The following is a 20357-nucleotide window of genomic DNA, read 5'->3' as shown; positions in this document are numbered from 1 at the left end:
GTCTGACCGACCTAAACACAGCCGCACGAGAAATGTAATTCATAAAAAGAATCACAGCGCATGCGCGGGAAACAAACCAACTGCCCGCGTCCTGCCTACTACGTTATAGCACATGTAGTATACCCGCCTTATTACAATATGCACTAGGTTTTCTTCGAGTAACGCAGTTGCTCTTTTTCTATATGTCATTGCAAGATAGTTGAGACACCCAGCAGTGGTGGTAAGCTTTATTGAAAGCAGGAAGGGGAAAGGGGGAGCTGGCTGAGGGATCGGGCTCAAGTAAGGCCCTAGGCCTGCTTGGCCTTCTCCGCCCCAAGCTGTCGGTCGCCGTCCCCGGACCTAAGCCAGGCTGTCCAGTCAGTCTCGCTGCTGACGGGGGGATGAGAGAACGGGAGCGAGCTGCATTCCCCGGTACACGCATGTATAGCTGCGTATTATAATATATATCTGTATACGTGCGACATCGAACAAATTACGGAGCACGGTAAACGTCGTTCGCCGTTTTTACATAGAACGCCTTGAACTGCGCCAGAAGCTGAAGCGCGGGGTTAAAAGCGGTCGCATACCAACCATATCTAGAAACACTGCCTCGAGTTTCCCTACCCTTATCTGTCGGGGAACGAAAACAGAAAATCAACAGAACACGCCACAGCGCGGACATGATGTGCACACGAAAGTGAATGTCAAATTTACAGTGCAGCCGACGTCGGGTCCACTAATGCACCACTCAAGCGGCACACTGAGAAAAAGTAAATCATTAGTCGCTTCGAACACCATATATGCTAACTAAGCCATTACATGTCGAGGAAAAGAAAGGAGCCATTTCGAAAACGGTATTCGTTCAGCTCGGAAGTGACTTAATGTAATGCTATACCTTAAGTCACATGTGGTCGTGTCGATATAAGCGCGATGTTACCGCGCAAAGCTGGGTAACGAAGCACGCAGGCTCAATCTCCGCTCAATGGAACGAGGAAGTTGAAATGACGCCGTAAAGTGATCACGAAACTCGGCGAATCGCAAGCAGGGTCGCATGCACGCTTAAACTCTTTTCATCTAACATGGCTACAACGGCGAGTGTAGACCGTATACTTCAAATTTTAAATATTCAACAACGACATTTGAACATGTTTCAACACGGATTCAGTAGCTTCTAGAATCTACAGGGCAATAATGGTGCACTTATTCGCCCGACTCCTTTCGACGTGTCCCAAAGTAAGTAAACCCCAACATTGACGCCTTTTTACGGACGATGTAGGTTGTCTAAATAAGGTATGTAGCGACGAATGTGTCAGTGCTGATTTTTATTTTAACACAAAATCATTTGTTTCCGTTCAGGATCTCTCTCTCTCTCTCTCTCTCTCTCTGTTGAAATGAAAGACACGTAGTAGTCACCTTATAATGGTGACGGCTACTCCTTTTTGCATAGCGGAAACAACAATATAAAAAATATATGTAAGAAAATGAAAAGAAACCACGTCATAGGGTCAGAAATCTACCGCACACAGTCCTATACACCCATGAACATATGGATACAAAAGGCAAATGCAAGTCGCACCACAATGAGCTTGTAAACAAAGTCACACGCACACACAAGCGCCGTGATGTAGACTGAGATGAGTACAAATACAGATGATGAATTACACAGAGGTAAAATAATGCGTGCACGGAATACAAAAAAAGTATAACACAGAATATATAAGTGCTAATAATTACAAATAACAGAAGCAAGTTATAGAAACACCCTGTAACTATTCAATGCGGTGTCTAGTACTTGTTAAGGATGCCTGTCTCTTCATAAAAATGTTCGTGTTCTACCTTGCAATTTTATTACAGTGTTGTGCGCAGTGTACGGATATGAGAAAGAAGTTTCAATGACGCTTGCTTCAAAATTGTTAGTTTTTATTCAGGTTTATCACTGTCGTTATTGTTATTTCACCCCCCCCCCCAACCCCGTCCCTGTCCCCTTTGTTCTTTGTTGTGTTTTTTCCGACCACTTTCTCCTTTGCTCTCTTGTTCGCTTTCTCTTACTTCGTGATTCTTGGCAAATTCCTAGCAGTGCAACAACACTACATAACCAATAGAAACAGCCCACTCTTGAAGAGATTCTGATAAACGGTTGCGTGTAAGGCTAGCTGCTTCTTGAAGTCACTGCATATAGTTGCAACAGAGCACATACAACGAAAACACGACCACGCACACAAGATGATGCGCAAACTAACAACTGTTTTATTCATATTCAGTAGGCAAAGTACATATACGTCCAAAAAGGAGTGATTGTAAATAAGCATGCGTGTTTCAGGATTTCTTTCCTTTTTTTCCTTCTTTTCGAACATATACCCGGTGCTTTATTTATCTTAGAGAAAATTTTTTAGAGAAGCTTTATTTTAGAGAAAATTGTAATATCGAGGCCCCTGCCGTTTTTGCACATAGACTTACGCGGCAAAGCGGACATTAGCAGCACGATAATTTCAGACGATAATCACCGAAAACGTTCTAATTAACTATTTAATTTCTCTCTTCAAGGTACATAATTCAACTGCGAAATTGAAGCCGAGGAATGGTGAGTCTTGTCTGCTCAGTAGAAACCCGAAGGCTAGCACCTCTTCAAAAGTACGCGACCTTAAACATGGAAGGAGTGATCACTTGTAGGCGCTCTTTCGTGTCACTTCTCCTCCTTCCCAAGTAGATCGTCGCGCTGCTAACCAAAGATGCATTTTTAGGCTTTACAGTAATTTTTAAATAACGCCTGTGGCAGATAGCATAATTCTAGTCCTTGAGCAGGATTATTCAAGAAGGCGGAAATTACTCCCACAGTACGTTGAAACACATGTTTAACTAATTAACTTCCTAATTACTTTACCGCATATAATGCAATTTACGAAATGCCTGGCGCGTCTAAGTCTTTACGTTCCTTTAGAGTGAATTCTCAGGATGACACCAGTTTCGAGACAAATTTCCGAAGTCTGCGACAAAATACGCGGTCGTTCCTTGCTTCTGCGCTTCAATGCTAAGAGAGCGTTTTGTTAAAGAAGCAACTGGAACAGTGTTTTTGTTTTTTGTTTTACTGCGAGATTGAATGGCGCATATATCGAAGCAGGTTCCATCCTTAAAGTTTGTTACAGTTGGATATGCCTTGCAAGATCATGGACTACAATTCGTACATTGCAATATTGGCCGCAAAGTAATTTGAAGTGAATTAGTGAACGTTTGTTAATTGGTTGATTACATGCTTTGATTTCTCGTGCAGGCGGCGTCCGTCTCTGTGAATAATCCAGCTCGTGTACTACAACTATGCTGCCACAGACGACCTTTAAAAATCCTTTAAAGCCTAACTATGATCACCCCCGTATTGGCATTCCAGTTAGTTTTCCAAAAGCGTGTCTCATCTTAGCTGGAACGCCCAGACATGTTTCAGCAGATTTTCCGGACAGATTATCTCGAAAGTGGCACTATAGTCTTAGAACTTCTAGCGAACACGCATGACTTCACTACTCCCGAGTTCGCTTCAATTCCACATTTACATGTCCCCTAGAGTGAGTGAGTGTAAAAATTAATTATCACATTTTAGGTGAGTGGCTAAATTATCGCAGCTTTTCTTTCTGCTGCTGTTCGCCAAACCTTGCGCCTATCTGCAATAGCGGCAGGGGCCTTGATGATATAATGAGGTTTTATCATTAATAGACAAGATAGAGTGCAAGAGAAAATTCTACAGGGGGAGGTCCTGAGGTCAAAGACTGTAATGGGACCTCCTGTGCAGCTTATAAGTAAAAATATATACAACACTTGCAACAAATAATGTAAAAAATAACAAAATAATACACATAGTATTGGTTTATGTTTAGCAGTACTAATACAAATCAGCTACAGACATGCTAGTAAAAATAATTATTATTACATTCGATTAATTACAGAAGTAACTACAACACAATTATGAAAATAAATGGATAATGAGGCATCACCAACCGAACTTTTATTTGTGTAGCATCAGTATTAACAAAATGCACTTTTGGAAGGGAGAAAAGAGAAAAAAAGAACTTAACTAAGTGGTTGCAGAGGATAAAATGTGGTCTTTTAGTTCTCGTTTAAATTGAAATGATTTACATGACTTAATAGTAGGAGGTAGTGTGTTCCTAAAGGAAACGGACGAAGAAAGGATGCTGTGCTTACCATAGGTAGTGCATACCTTGGGAAGAATAAAATTATTGTTTAGTGCAAATCACGTAAGATTAGTATTCATTAGACAAGATTGAGGTATCAGACTGTTGCGGTGAGCATTATATAGTTGTCGGTATAAAAACGTACCAACATTAAAGTTAATAAGCTCGTCTACAGTAACAATGTTGTAGCTATGTAATAACTGCTTGTGATTGAAATGGTTAGGACTAAATGTAATTATTCTAATAACCTGGAGTTGTAATATTTGTAATGATTGTAAGTGGGTACAATACGTATTGCCCCAGCATGCAATGCAATAGGTAACATGTAATTGAATAAATGAGTAGTATAAAGAGAGTAGTGTTTTATGGTTAAAGAAATAACCGAGCTTTTAGAAGTGTCCTTATTCCGCATGTTGCCTTCTGCCTAATGTTGGCTATGTATTGATAAAATTTAAGGTTAGAATCGAGTTCTACATCCAATAGTTACAGGAAGTACTGTGCGCGATAAGATTATTACCAAGGCAGAACGTAGGAATGAATGCGGATGAGTGTTGGTGGGACGTGACAAACAAATGTAGTTTTGGACGAGTTTATATTGAGCTGGCTAATACTACACCAATTCAACATGTCGTTTAAGTCAGTATTAAGTTTCGAAACTAGGTTCCTTGCAGAAATTTCAGAGTTAAAGATAGTTGTGTCCTCTGCATAAAGAATGTAGTTAGAAGAAAGCAGGGAATTAGGCAAGTCGTTAACATATATTAAAAACAAGAGCGGGCCAAGTATGGATACCTGTGGTACACCAACGTTTTTTATCATTGATTTAGAAAGAACACCATTAATTCTAACTCTCTGTGTTTCATGTTTAAATTAATTTTGTACTAAAGTTAAAGCAGGACCTGTTATTCCGATAGATTCAAGTTTACAGGATAAAATGCGGTGATTAATTTTATCAAAGGCTTTAGTTAGATCCACGAACACTGATCCAGCATACATGCCCTTATCGATTGCCATCTCTATTTGTTCAGAAAGGGCGATGAAAGCAAGTTCGATTTAATAGCCCTTGCGGACGCGAATTGAAATGGTGACAGAATACTAAATTTAGATAGGTAATTACGCGCTTTGCTAAGAGCCGTTCAATAACTTTGTTGAAAGGTAGAATGCATATTGTCCTATAATTAGTAATCAAGCCACGGTCACCATATTTAAATACTGGAGTAATTCTACCTCGTTTTAGTTCTTGTGGTAAGGTTCCAGTCTTAAACACCAGGTTAATAATAATTGCGAGAACATCTGAGATTAGGTGCGCAATTAGCTTGATGTGATTCGAATGCATATTATCAAGACCTGCACTGCTTGCTTCTAAATTTCTTATGTTTTCTATTTCCTGTGGTGTGGCTGGAAACAAAAAGAATGAGTGAGGTAGGCGTTGCATTAAATGGTTATATTGCGTGGGTATATGTGAATCGCTACTAAAGAAAAATTCTGCAAAAGTATCAGCAATATCTTGTGAGGTGGTGTACGCTCTGTCTTTATGAATAATTTCTGTTAAAATATCGCAATTGTTTCGCGTATTTAAAAATTATTTACTATCTTCCATTTCTTACTAACGTATTTTCCACATTCTAATAATGTTTTCTGGTAATAAAGTTTTTTGGGTTTTTTTTTTTTAGTTCGATAGCGAGAAAGTTGGAAAACTTTTTATACCTCCTAGTCAAATTGCCGTTAAATGGCTGTAGTTTCGTTTTCTTATACAGATTCTCCTTTTTCGCATCAAGGCTATCAGCTTATCTAATAGCCAAGGATTCTGTGGGGACGCAAACTTTTTTTTTCATCAATCAAAATACGATTTTAATACATATATAAAGAACGAGAAGGCCATTTGTGAATCTTTCGTATCTGCTATAGAAGCCCAATCAGCTGGGCTCAGTGAATAAATGAGAGCTTTGTCAAGCGTTAGCTTTGTGTAAGTGGCTTTGATAGAGTTTTCATTATTCTGAAAGCGTAAAAATATCGGGTAGTGATCAGCGAGATTTTGTAACAGGACGCCTGCGTCTGGTGGAGACAGCAAATTTGAAAGCGCATGATGGATTATTGTACCACCTTCATAGTTAGTGCACCGCGTAAGCACTTTTATTAAGCATTCGTAACCGAAGCTGTTGAAACAAATTGAATATTGTAAGACGTAGGCAGACGAGCTGTCTGCGAGGTTAATGTTAATATCGTCTATAATTATAACGTTTTTATTCTCGTCTGCAAGGATACTCAGCGCGTCGTGAAGCACGGCGCAGAAATAATTCACAGACAATGAAGGCGAGCGATATACACAACCTATTATTAGATTTTTGTTGTCCACATAAATAAAGTCGCTTTTAAGTTCGACCCATACCAATTCACAGTCACCTACGCTGAGAAGAAGGTCGTGCCTTCTTTTGTACGTAAGAGTACTTAAAACATATATTGCAGCACCGCCGTGACAGATGTACTGACGATTTGAGTATTTGACGATTGAGTAGGAAAGCAAAACAGGTTCTTGTCGTGGTCACTTAACCAAGTTCCGAGATCCCACTTATTGATCATGTAAAGTGTCGCAATCAGATTTGAAAAGTCATCATAGTGTCTTCGTAGGCTGCGTGAGTTAATATGAAACAACAGTTTGATATGACAGTTTTCTTTAAAATAGGGCGTTCCACCTAAAGAGAAGTGCCTGTTATATATATTTTTTTGCTTTCTGCAGGTGAATAAAACAGTCTGCGCATCGTCATCTTGTGTGTGTGCGTGAGCGTGTTTTCTTCGTGCGTGTACTGTTAGAAGTATACTATAGAACTTAGAACTATATGCCAGAGCTCCTCGAGTACCAAGCTGCGTGCCCAAGACGTATAAAATAACCTCGCGACGAGTACTTGTAAGGTTTAGGAGTGGGTTTATTGGTATTCCGTAGACGGGGGCTAGAGTTACTGTACAGGATCCCTCTAGGTTCCCCAAAGGGAGCATGTACAGTAACTCCAATGGGAACGACAGTACAACGATTGTCCTTGCCCTGTCCTGTATAGTGCCCGTCTCCTTTTCCATCTTCATCTCCGCGCGTGCTTGTAGTCTGACCGGCTTTGCTGTCGCGTTCCACGCCGCATCTGAACACCTTTCGTTGGAAGATGGTTTCTTTGCCTCTGACGCCGTCCCTCTCTCGTCGTTCATTGCAAGCGTGCCGGAACCTTAACGATTAAGTAGAACAGGGGACGAAGGAGACGTAGCATACGCAGCACCTGTGCCATGTCCAGCCAGATCCCCAGTGCAACGAAGCCACGCATTTTCGTCACAGCGGCAGCTCTTACGGGCCCTTGACTGGCTTGAGTACGTCCGGGCTCGTTGACGCCGTCACCGAAGTTTGACGTAGCACGTGGCACAGAATATCTTGAAATAAAATCGCAGAGATTCCACGAGGGACGTCAACGCGGCAGTAATTGGCGATCAAGAAGAAACTTGACCTTACAAAACGATGTATTATGCGCCTTCGAAATTGAACATCTATGCGGCGTTGCCAGCGACAATGCACTGCATGGTGGACTATAGCTATTCTGGAAGCCCAAAATTAGGAGGGCCGTCATAGTGAAAGAATATCAGCAAACGCATAATCAATGCAAAGTGAAATGCGACGATCTCGTGTGTCTAAGGCAAGTGTTGGCAAATTCTTATTTTTCTTTATGGTACTCGGGCTTTAACAAAACATCCGGTCATATGCAATTACTTGTTTTAACTAACATGTATAAATTATAAATATCGAGAACTAAAAGTGGATGAAAAAACACTTCACCTTAGATGGAATACGAAGCCACGTCTTCGCATTGCGCGTGCGTTACTCTTACAAATTGGTCTATATACCGCGGCACCGTCTTCGCATCCACTTCATTGAGTATTAAACATGTGCGCTAGATCTAGGCCGGAGAGTGTCAGCCAGCGCCACAACTCATGGTCATATGGCGGCGGAAAGCATCGCACGCGCAATGTGAAGACGTGGGTTCATATCTGTTTCGTTGTTTTTTTCATCCATTTACATTTTCCTTTATCATTTATACATGTCAATTAAAACAAGTAATTTAATCCATGCTTTCCTTGGTGTCATTGTCTGTTGGCTTAATATGATTGTGCAAAGTGTGTTGTATCCCCAGCTTTTTTTTTTTCTTCTTTTTTTACGTGTTCCTTTTACGCATTTAATTTACTAAATTTCCAGCCCTTAGTTAAGTACGCTCCTTCCACCCCCCCTTTTATAGAGCTGAGGGGTCCTGGGCTCTTGACCTGTCGACCGCCACTATAGTCCAAGATATGCTTCAGGGCACTGTTAGCAACTGCGAGATTCGGTGGATGTTCCAACGCTCCTTCCCGGCCTTGTCTTCTCAACAACTGCTTGCAAAGCTGAAGCTTTTCGTTATATTTTTCTTTCTTTCTTTTACCTCATTTCCTTCATCGCATGGACTAAGTACCAGACAATAGCCTCTATTCGCAACGATTCTTTATCGTCGCATTCCACAGCGCAAATCAGTGACGTCACGTGCATGCTGACGTTCCACTCCGCAGGGACATGTCAAGGCTGATTGTGCACCTACTGCGTGTCGTCGAGTATGAAAGGTGCTGAGACGAGTATGAAAGGTGCTGAGTTGCTGAATAGAGGTTTTTCCTCTAATTGGTATTTTGGTATCTCGATCGGTTCGCTTATTCATCCCTACTGTTCGCGTGGCGCAAACCAGCAGCGCGCGTTTAGTAACGTCACAATACCGTCTTGCCATCCAGCGCGAGCCGCGTAAATGTCACGTAGTTGTTACAACAGGCACATCGCGTTGACCGTCGAGCATTGCATATTATTGCCCGTCAGGTGGGCAAGCAAGAAAACTACGTACGTACTTTTGTGTCTCAACAGCCCCGCACTGCTTATCGTAAAAACGCGTCGTAGATGCCTAAAACGACAACACTGCAGCTACTTTTTAACGCTGTACGCATGTGCGTTGTGGACCCGACATTTCATCACGCCGTCAACCGCGGGCATTTGCTAAACGCTCTGCACAAAATCTATCTAATATACTCTTCCCCTTCCGACAGGTAGGCTGCGAGATTTGATTTCACACATAAAAACACAGCACGTGGGTGCCAATGGTGCAAGAAATGCTTGTCACGGCTGCTTGTTCGCTTTGGTGCTCTCCACGTTATCTCCATGCGCAGTACATCTACTTAAGCGTGAACGTGCAGGCCTTGCCGAGCAGAGCAGTGGGAGGACGCGAACAAAAGTGTGCCGCCGCCATGTTACCACCCATTGTGTCGCATTCAACTTACTTATAATACGTAAAAACTCTAGGAAGGAGGGCTGCGAGCACGCTCCGAGATTATTTGTCACGTGACCTACAACTCGAGAGCGTATAAGAGATTATGTGGGCCCTGCCGAGACGCCGAGCGCGCGCGCTTCGCCACTCACCTTTTCAGCGGGCGATTCGGCCATGGCAGCGGCAGAAACCGCACAGCACAGGACCACGAGGAAACATCCTTTCATCCAAGTCGCTCCAGCAGTCATCGCGCTTCCGGGAGGACGTTTAATGAGAGCTTCGCTGACGATACAGTCGCCTAACGGAGACGCTCGAGGGGACAGCGAAGGGCTTAACAACCACTTCACCAAGGTGCTGCGCCGCTTCGCTTGTCATCCGCCCATCGGCGAGTGCTAAGTTCGCCAGAGGATACACGTTATCTTCTCGAGCCGCTCTTATCTGCGCGCCCGCGTTGTGTCTCTGAGGGAGCGCGCGGCGTCGTTTTGGAGTGGATTCAGGTTGCCTGCACACCTTGTGCAATAGGCTGGCACCTATACCGCGATGACGTTCGGTGTGTTTATCTGGGGAAGAGCAACTGGCGGACGCTTTCCGTCTACGCTCACGGATTGGCGGGATCGGTTTAAAAAGCGCTCGGTAAGCTTGCGCACGCTGCGAGCGAACGGACAGTCGCCGCTGCAGGAGTATTGCGTTACGTGCGAAGAGCGAAGTGCGGGAGGCGAACTCTTAAGAGGAGAACACGTATGACGAACGCGTTCGCAGACTTCGGTTAAAATGGTGGTCGAGTTGGTATACGCGCTCATGTTAGGCTCAAGCCGAAAACGACGGGAAAAAGTGCAACAGAAAAGGAAACACCACAAACGCGCGCTTTTATTTCTTTATTTTTTTAATTTTCGCCACATACGCGCTTTGATTCGCGCAGGGTCTACCCAGACTTATTACTAAACTATAATAACAGGTGCATCCTTTGGGACGTATTTTTGTCACGTAACAATTAATCATCTAGAGCACATTTCCTTTCTGTAACGCGGCGCGCCCGGCACTTCCAGGTCACGAACGGAGCACGCGTTATCAGCGTGACATAGCGTTGTTGACAGGAAAGTACCCAGCGCAGCTTTCAAGAAAGGAAACGCAAGCACGGCAGATGATTATTGTTTTGTAACAAAAACACCCCAAAGGGTGCAGTTGTCTTCAAGAGTGTAGGTATGCAATTATTGCTGTGAATGACTTCTGGCGCCTATAGGGGTGGGGATCAGTACAACACTGAGCAACAAGGCCGGTCATGCAGCAAAGAAACAGCACAAAATACGCCAAGGAACCGACCGCCGATAAGCCGACCGTTCAGAGCCATGAATGCCAAAGTCCGCCGCTCGTCTTCGACGATTTCTGTTCTCGTTCCGCGCAGTTCGCTTTTCCTGTAGTTCTGGACCGACAAGCCCGTGAGACGACTTCTTACGTTGCGGCCTTTCACTTTCATTCCTGAATTACTAGACTGCTACGCTTACGCACACATTTACACGAATCAGGAACAAAAGAAACAGCAAGCACAGATATAGCTCACCGTCTCAAACAAGTTTACGAGCCATGCACCTAATTCTTGAAGCAGACCTATTCACACATTTGCGCAATACGAAATACCAGTCATAAAAAAAAATCAATTACAAGAAAACTTTATTACCCACAACTAGCCTAGAATTTGAGGCTTCTGCGGTCCCTTCCGCGAGCGCAGCAGCAAACAGCAATTGCATATAGCGTCGATGCTTAATGCTATTGGACCCTGTAACCAATCGTTTTCTTTAGGGAGAGCAGTCTGCGAGACTTGGGGCATGCGACATGCTTGCCAAGTGATGCAATTTGCCATGTCCTGCAGTCTCGGCTGTTCTGAGAGCTGTGCGGACACTGCGTTTGAAGATTCAACCACATCACGTGGATTCAGTAAGGTCGCTGACCATGACCACTTGCTTGCCGATGTTTCCTCCGTTCATCATGCTGATGAAAGCTCGCGGCGCGTTTTCGAGACCTCTTTCGACGGTCTGGCGCGCAATCAGCTTTCCTTCCTTGAGCCAGGCCTTCAAGTGCGCGAGACACTCGTCGAACTTGTCCTGGTACTGGAGCACCAGGAACCGGTCCCGGCTGATGCGCTTCTCCTTGACGATCTTCTGGATGTCCTCGGACAAGGGCGGCGGGTAATGCACGCTCCTGTTGTACACAGCGATTTGGCCGCACAGCACGATGTTGGAGTCGGAAGTCATGTGCCGGATGACGGCGTCGCTGACGGGGCCGCCCACGTTGTCGAAGTACACCTGCGAGTGCGCAAGGGTCAGCGACAGCACGTGTGTAGCGGTGCGATCCACACTTTGATAAATGTCACAAACGCACGGAGCCAACACACGATAACAACAAGGAAAACATGGGGAGAATTACGTGTTTAAAACGCAAAGAGTTAGCGTTAGCGTTGCGTGCACCACACTGCGCATGCGCTGTACGTAAACGCTGCTGGAACTCTTACGTACGTACGCTATTTCAGGATTTAGCGTTGAACGCTAACGCACGCAAGGGGAGCCTTACGTACGGCAAGATGGCGGCGCCAGTCGAAGTGAGAGCAGCCCGCCTCGGATCTATCGAGTCGTCGGCCTGCACTGTTCGGCTCATTCATTCCCCACTGATGCTCGTGTTTGCTTTAGATTTGTGTGATGATGCTTCGACAGTGGCGCACAGGTGACAAATGGGCGTTGTTTACGATATACGTTCTCGATTAGCGGCGCAGTAGGCTTAACGAGAGGGTTTGCTAATGTTTGCTCGTGTTTGCTGTATCCGCCTCGAGATGGCGCCCAAGTGTATTTCGCCCGTTCGCTTGGTGTAAAGCCGCATGTCAAGCCGATGCATGTCACGTTTTCCGCGGCAAAACACAGTAGTGTGGTCGGTGCTGTGGTCACAATGCGCGTGCGTTTTGCCGACGACGACGTTATGAACCTCCTGATGGAGGTTGTCGCCTTGAACCCATTCGGACGGACGTCAAGATGGGCGTCCGTTGCAAAAAAGTGGAAAGAAGTGGGAAATCGAATTTCTGGAAGCGAAATGGCCGGCGAAACGTCCCCTCCGGAATAGCTTCGATGTTGAGTGGATCTTGAGGACACGTAGAACCTGCGCGGTCGCTCTCGTTTCCGAAGCATGAGGGCGTCTATGTCATCCCAACTCAAAAAGGACACGTAATATGGGTCCCACAGAACACTCGATCGCCGCATGCTAAGAATAATCGGTGTGTTTCGCGACTCTCGACAAAACAACACTCAAACCAAACACCTAGTTAAAACTCTCTATATATTTGGGGTTTTACGTGCCAAAACCACTTTCTGATTATGAGGCACGCCGTAGTGGAGGACTCCGGAAATTTTGACCACCTGGGGTTCTTTAACGTGCACCTAAATCTAAGCACACGGGTGTTTTCGCATTTCGCCCCCATCGAAATGCGGCCGCCGTGGCCGGGATTCGATCCCGCGACCTACGTGTTTATATATGTTGCCTTTATGTTTATGAGTGACGAAAGCCGTGTCCCTCGGTTCCCAGCCTGCGCTGTGTGTGTGTGTGTATGTGTGCGTTCAGAAACCGCCAAAAAATGTTTGGTCCCCAACATCTAATTACATAACTAAAAGTAATTATGTAACTTTTTAATTGTTGTTCTTATAGGTGGTGTCCAAATCCCCGCCCCATAGGGTAGCATCCTCTGGTGTGTGTGTGTGTGTGTGTGTGTGTGTGTGTGTGTGTGTGTGTGTGTGTGTGTGTGTGTGTGTGTGTGTGTGTGTGCGTGTGTGCGTGTGTGTGTGTGTGCGTGTGTGTGTGTGCGTGTGTGTGTGTGTGCGTGTGTGTGTGTGTGTGCGCGCGCGGGCGTGCGCTTGCTTGCTTGCGTGGACTTGCCTTAACAATGTCTTTCTGCCTTTATAAATGGCTTCGTGACTTCGTAAGGCGATCATCTTAAAGAAAGTACTGCGTTATAAGTAATCAAACAAACATCATTAAAGTTGTCCGACGGTAGCATTCGAATACTGGACTTTTAGCACAGAAGCCCGACATTTAAACATTTACGCCACGGACGCATAGACAAACGGAACCACTACAATTAGCAACGATTACGCGGACTCGCGGAGTCTTATCTTCTGCATTAAAAAAGTATAAATTGCTTTGAAATTTAGGACCAGATAAAGAATAATAAACGAAGCTACAAGAAGGTTTGAAGTCCTAAGCACGAAAACCAGACAAGCCCGTTTACTACACGGCATTATTGGCCCTGGTTCCAATGGCGCCAGAGTTCCCTCTTTAGTAGGGTACAACTTAAAAAAAAAAAAAAAATTGGCACCCAAGGCACACGGACCGCGCGGGGTAGTGTTACTTCGCCAGCCAACCTTTTCTCAGAGGCGTCGTACTTGATATCTCCGGAACGTCTGCTGTACTTGACGTCTTCTTATCGGCGGAAGCGATGAGGTGTGCAACAGACATGGACCAAATGTATGGAGACTTAGCATTTCACTCTTCAAAAATCCGCGGTACAGTTCATTTATATATATATATATATATATATATATATATATATATATATATATATATATATATATATATATATATATCAGTGGCTATGGTGTTGGGCTGCTGAGCACGAGGTCGCGGGATCGTATCCCGGCCACGGCGGCCGCATTTCGATGGGGGCGAAATGCGAAAACACCCGTGTGCTTAGATTTAGGTGCACGTTAAAGAATCCCAGGTGGTCAAAATTTCCGGAGTCCTCCACTACGGCGTGCCTCATAATCAGAAAGTGGTTTTGGCACGTAAAACCCCAAATATTATATATATATATATATATATATATATATATATATATATATATATATATATATATATATATATATATAAGCGAGAAGAAAGGGGGTTAACCGAGGGGCCCGATTTTTATTAGTCATATCATGAGATGCCAACATTTTTCAGCACAAAAGCCATTTTCAGCACAAGTAGTTTCCCTACGTTGTCCTTGGTGTCAGTGTTTGTTGGCTTCTCATGATATGACCACATATATATATATATATATATATATATATATATATATATATATATATATCTATATATATATATATATATATATATATATATATATATATATATATATATATAGTCAGAAGATACTCTCCTCACTCTCAAACGCATTCGAAGTGACTACGCCATGCATTACTCTGCTCAGGTAAGAGCGCATTCACTACGCATTCCCTCGAACATGTGTTTGTGTTTTTACGCTTCTTTCTGCGACACGCAAGTCAGGTTTTCCGCGGCCGCGCAACCCTGTCACCGTTTATATATATATATATATATATATATATATATATATATATATATATATATATATGCGTGTGTGTGTGTGCGAGGGGGAGGGGAGGTTGCGTGCTTTAACACATATGGTTGTTGATCGTCTGCACTCGTGCTTGTCTGGTCGTGTACCATTTCTTTCGTACACTTCCCAGCAGAAAGTAAAAACTTACAAGCATGCGTTTAAACTAACTGGCACCTCCTATTAAGGGTTCGGACTGTCTGGACGCTACTGTGAGCCAGTCGAAAACTATATCGCGTTTAGGCGCCGGTTCCTCCGGCGAGCGGCGTAACGAGCACCGCGAAAAATAAAAGAGCGAACGCCGGAGACTACGCTGTAGCGGAGCCCAATGAGAGCGGTCCCTTCAGCGACATGCGCGCGGGAAACGGGTATCATGCGGACTCGCCCAGCCGCTCGATTCGTACTCGTATTTGGTACCAGCCGGACCGCTCGCTTCGTACTATTGTCTGCACGCGTCAGCTCTCGTTCGCGCTTGCTTCGATTGTCATCGTTTGCGGTTGTTTTCCAATGATTGTACGCGCGAACCGAATTGTGTAGTACTTTCTGAAAGCCATGGAGCACCAGCGATTACACTGGAACGTTCGATGGGTCATTATTAAATGCTGACGCGCTCGACCGGCAGGTCAGATTTTCGATGATTGCCGGCTCTACTAAGTCTCTCTCTCAACTTCTTTGATTCAATATTTGCGATATGAAAACAGGCATAGAGCTGCGCTCAAATTATCGTAATTGTCGGTGAATTTTTTTGAAGTTGAGGTACTTTTCTACGTTTTGTACTGCAGATAAATTACGTTTACAAACGGTATTCCTGTATTCACTCATTTATTTTTACATACTGCAGCCCTTTACCAGGGCTGTCGGAGTAGTGAGTATTATTACCAATAAACAAAGTAAAGAAAATCACCGTACAAGCACTCGGCACAGGTGGTTAACCAGCGAAGCTGAAACGTGCGGCCCCGGTGTTTATCACTGGGTTGATCCCGACGGTTCATAAAACGCCGGCTTGGTAGGCTGTCGGATCCTCGGCACGGCGTCGACGAGCTCTTTCCCAGTTCTGCTCGCGGCGTTGCTAACCGAAAGTTGCCTGCTCCTTAGGAGTATGTATGACTCGTGGCCTATCCATTTCGGAGCCGGAGAGAAGCTGCTGCGTGCGCGCTCGGCTGCGACGGGGAGCAACGATGTCACTGTTTACTCCGACCCATGACATCATGTTACCTGGCCCAACTGCCAAACAACCTAATGGGGATGCTCCCGAGTAGGCTATAGCGATTTTGACGTCACCGCTTTTAACAAGCCAGCCTTGTAAATTGAAATTTCGGGCCGCGTAGCGGGATCGGAGTAAAAAGGCCTTGTGCCTGGTGGTGGTGTCTAATTGAGCACCTCTCTTTCTCTTTTCGCGCATGCGCACGGGGTTGCGCCGGAGGAGTTTTCGGCGTACAGGCGACCGACGGAGGGACGGACGGACAAATAGGCTAGCCACATACAGCTTCGTCGTATAAATGTATAAAAACAATGCAGTTGAAGGTACAATGAAGGGAGAGCATCCTAAGACATTCAAACATTGTTGTAAGCATAATGAGCGGATGTTGACAGGTGTTATATGAAAATTTGAAAAAAAGAAACGAAAGACACGGACGGAGACAGGACGACAAGGACGAGCGCTGAACTTCCAATAACATGATTGTGAATGCTTCACGAGAATATATGTGCTGTCCGAGCTAGGGGTTATCATCTGCACATGTGTAAGTATGCCATCTCTTTGTATGCAAGGGTGATGGAGGCCATGCTGACACACCTCTCTTCAAGTCGAGAGGTCCGTTCAAATTCTGCGATTTCTCGTGTCACACGCGTTTTACTCCTCTTGATAACGGAAGTGTTTTCAATGTCGGGCGAACAGTCCTTGCAAGTCAGAGAATGACTTGCCAGTAAACCTTCAAACTCTTTTCCTTCACGCACATTTTTTACATTGTTTCCGTGGTCCCTTAACCTATCGTTAACACATCTCCCAGTGTAGCCAATGTACACTTTTCCGCACCTTAAAGGAATTTTATAAACTACACATTTTGTGCATTCAACAAAAGACTGTCTGTGCTTTGTGTCGCAGTTACCATCGGGTCGGTCAACCTGCAAAGTTTCTGACAGCATTGCAGGTTCCTAAATGCGTTGAGCATTCTATCTACAAATATGGTTCCATTGCTTTTCAATATGCAACTGGGGTCTCAGTTCGTAGTTTTTTAGCACTCTTTAACGCTTTATTTATGGTCAGTGTACATCCAGTTTAATGCAAACACACTTGCAGGGTGTATGCATCGGGTCCTGCATCGCCTCAGCCCTTAGAGACTTAGTACTTGCTCATTTCAATCGTCTCATACATGCCTTGCTCACAGGCAAGAACGTTCTTAAGGTGTTCTGCTTCGTCAATGATTTTTTTGTTGTTTTAAATTGTGAAGCGCAGGCTATTGAATGTGAAAGCAGAAAGGTGTTGGCTATGTTCAAAGATGCAATGCCCCCACTTGACCTAACGCATGAACTCCCAGTCAATGGCCAAATCAGAATTTTAGATATCAGGTTGTGGTTTAAATGTGTTCGCGTCTGCTGGAGCTATGAACTGCATGCCAACAAACCCCTCCTGACTTTCAAGTCCGTCCACACTAAGCTCGTTAAATGAGCTATTGCCACGTTGTGCCTGAAGAACGCTCTTGGCAAATCTTGCCCGCACTGTGTCTCAGATGCCTTCAATATTCAAGCCGAAAGATTGCTGAGCGCCGGGTATCCTCGGCACCTTCTCATTTTGATCACAGAGGGCCTTCTCAAAAAGATTTGTACAATGCCACAAATGTGCGAAGCTCGCGCACAGTGTAGGTAGAAGGTAGCTGTGACACCTTACATTCACACGCTATTGCACAATCTGAAAAACATGTCCCAGCGCTACGATGTGAAAGTCGTGTTCTCTGCCCCCACAAGTTGTCAAATCTTTGCAGGTTGACCGACCCGGCAGCAACCCAGAAGCATGACTGTGGCACAAAGCACAGGCGGTCTTTTGTTGAATGTGCAGAAGGTGTAGTCTATGAAATTCCTTTAAGGTGCAGAAAAGCGTACATTGGCCAGACTGGGAGATGTGTTAATGACAGGTTAAGGGAGCACGCAAACAACATAAAAAATGTGCGTGAAGGAAAAGAGTTTGAAGGTTTACTGGCAAGTCATTCTCTGACTTGCAAGGACTGTTCGCCCAACCTTGAAAACACTTCCATTATCAAGAGGAGTAAAATGCATGTGACATGAGAAATCCCAGAATCTGAACGGACCTCTCGACTTGGAGAGAGATGTGTCAGCATGGCCTCCATCAACCCTGCAGACGAAGAGCTGGATTATTTATGCATACGCAGATGATTTTGGTGAAGCATTCACAATCATGTTATTGGGAGTTTAGCACTCGTCCTTGTCGTCCTGTCTCCGTCCATGTCTCTTTTTTTGCACTGTCGCCTTTTAATATATGTACCAACATGCCCAATTCGCCACATTAATCAAGGTATTATATGCCATATATTTCTATGGTCTGGGGAAAATGTGTATTTAGAAAGAAGTATGATTATTTTGCCGGCAGTTTGTCCTTATTAACTAGTCATGCTTACGTCACTAATGCCGACAGAGTCAACAATCCAGGCAAACGGAGGCCTTGGAAGTGCAGCTGAGGTAATGATTTCACAGCAGGATCACCAGGGCACCCAAGGTGCAGCAGAGGAATGAAAATGGGGGCTGTTCACATAGAAGAGCAGCTGTCTGTGATAGCGGACAGTCAACCTTATACAACCCTGGAGCCCTCAACTTAGAGAGAGAGTTCCAGCTTTGGTGTCCTCATTATCCCTTTCATATCCTGCGCTGCCAAAGCTGTAACCTGGGCATTCAGTGGAACCGGTATGCTGTCACAGACAGACAATCCTGTATGCAAGCACCCCACGGCACGCTTGGGCCTCAGCGAGCCCACACCCATGGGCCAGTTCAGGTTCCAGCTTTGGTGTCCTGGAGGTGCCGCTAAAGCATACTAAATAATGACACGTACGTTGCTTACACTTAGTACTAGCGCAAATTCTTACTTTCAAAATCTGCGCGCCTAAGCCTAGGGTATTTCTGTGAACTGCCAGGAAAATTTATCTCGCGCGATTTTGCCAGGCTGCCACCAGAATATCCACTCCGTATTTTAAACAGCCAGTACGAGAATGAAAGACATGTTTAGTATGTGATTGTTTCTGGTGGATGGTAACTTAGAATGCGTTAAGCAGTTGTTCGGCAAGGCGTATCATGATGAGTTGAAGAGAGAGCGCAGAAGTTTCTGGGACTCAATCTTGCGTCCTTTCGGTACAGGAGTGAGACCCAGGGATGCTGGATGAGACGGTGAAAAGTTCCTGCCGTAGCATAGGTAGATGAAGCAAAATACCTTTTACTTGATCGATTCTATGCTGTTCGTGTAGGCAATTACGTTACATGGGCTACAAACAGTGAAGTTATATTTAGTGATTGGTCGTACGATGTTTTTGTATGTTCGTAATGTTGTTTTGTCTTGTGTCTTGCACTAACGGGTTCGCTAAGAGATACCGCACCCTCCACTCGACCGTACGAATAAAAGCAACTCTACGCACCTGAATGCCATCGGGACATGTCACCGTCAGCCTCTTGTCCACGTCTTGGGTCTTGTAATTAATGGCCGCATCGAACTTGAGTGTTCTGGTCAGGAAGTCACACTTCTCATCCGAGCCGCAGATGCCAACAACTCTCTTGCAGCCTTCTAGCTTTGCAATCTGGCCCGCTAGAGAACCGCAGGCGCCAGCCGCCGCGGACACGACACAAGTCTGGTTGGCAGACGGCTTGATGCCGCCTTTTTCGCGCAGCCCCAGCAACGCCGTGAGTCCCGTAAGACCTAGGCATGTCAGCACGACGGACACGTCGCCACCAAGTTCTTGGACGTCTAATTTTTGAAGTGAATCGGCGGTCGTCTTGAAGTACAGCTGCCAAGGCCACGACATGGCTCTGCAGACAATATCGCCTTTCTCAAGCAGAGGGCTGTGGGACTGCTCGATGACGCCGACGCCGCCCAAACCTTCGACGCAGCGTCCAACGAGCCACGGCGTGAGGTAGTGCACGCCCGTATTCTCGTTCATGCGACATCGCAAGGCAGGATCGATGGACAGGAACACGCTGCGAACCAGGACCTCCCCGTCAATGAACTCTCGTGGTGTAGCGCACTGTTCCGTAGCAAAATTACTGAGCTGCGGCTCGCCGTCGACACCAGGACGAGACTTGAGCACAACGCGTCTGTTTACCAAACCTGTAAACGAAGATGGACGCTCACAATTCGTAGATGTTGGAGATACACAACGAGTTTCCATGTCGTTGGTTCGATCAATGGTTCGATGCACTGAAAAGGGAAGTTTGAACTAGTTTGAACCGCAACATCAGAACGTTGACCTGGGCGCTGCCATTTTTATGTCGCGAGCTGTCAATCCAAATGGTCGATCTGGGGTCCTATCA

At 45.0% G+C, this 20357-nt stretch overlaps 2 protein-coding genes across 3 annotated transcripts in view; both read right to left on the bottom strand.

Moving 5' to 3' along the window:
• Positions 1–9930, bottom strand: part of LOC142571647 (receptor-type tyrosine-protein phosphatase F-like) — a 35860-nt gene extending 25930 nt beyond the window's left edge. Inside the window, exon 1 of one of the 2 annotated variants that reach the window (XM_075680167.1) lies at positions 9616–9930. In XM_075680167.1, coding sequence (XP_075536282.1) covers positions 9616–9711 — 96 coding nt within the window. In that variant the 5' untranslated portion in view covers positions 9712–9930. The remainder of the gene's footprint in view (positions 1–9615) is intronic. The other variant, XM_075680165.1, reaches the window with a different exon arrangement.
• Positions 9931–11114: 1184 nt separating this feature from the next.
• On the bottom strand, positions 11115–20339 carry LOC142571646 (prostaglandin reductase 2-like). Its single transcript, XM_075680164.1, has 2 exons — positions 19469–20339; positions 11115–11763 (listed from the first exon to the last, which is right to left on the bottom strand). The coding sequence occupies exons 1-2, from the start codon at positions 20213–20215 to the stop codon at positions 11383–11385; spliced, it is 1128 nt and encodes a 375-aa protein (XP_075536279.1). The 5' UTR covers positions 20216–20339; the 3' UTR covers positions 11115–11382.
• Between the last annotated feature and the right edge of the window lie 18 nt (positions 20340–20357).

The sequence above is a fragment of the Dermacentor variabilis genome, chromosome 2 (genome assembly GCF_050947875.1).
Source record: "Dermacentor variabilis isolate Ectoservices chromosome 2, ASM5094787v1, whole genome shotgun sequence".
In the NCBI taxonomy this organism is placed as follows: Eukaryota; Metazoa; Arthropoda; class Arachnida; order Ixodida; family Ixodidae; genus Dermacentor; species Dermacentor variabilis.
The sequence above is the reverse complement of the archived record's forward strand: the minus strand, read 5'-3'. Positions and strand labels throughout refer to the sequence as shown.

Coding starts and splice junctions, on each gene's coding strand:
- LOC142571646 (XM_075680164.1), bottom strand. CDS start 20,215: ATGGAAACTCGTTGTGTATCTCCAACATCTACGAATTGTGAGCGTCCA. Junction 11,764..19,468: donor CATGTCCCGATGGCATTCAG/GTGCGTAGAGTT, acceptor GCGCACTCGCAG/GTGTACTTCGACAACGTGGG.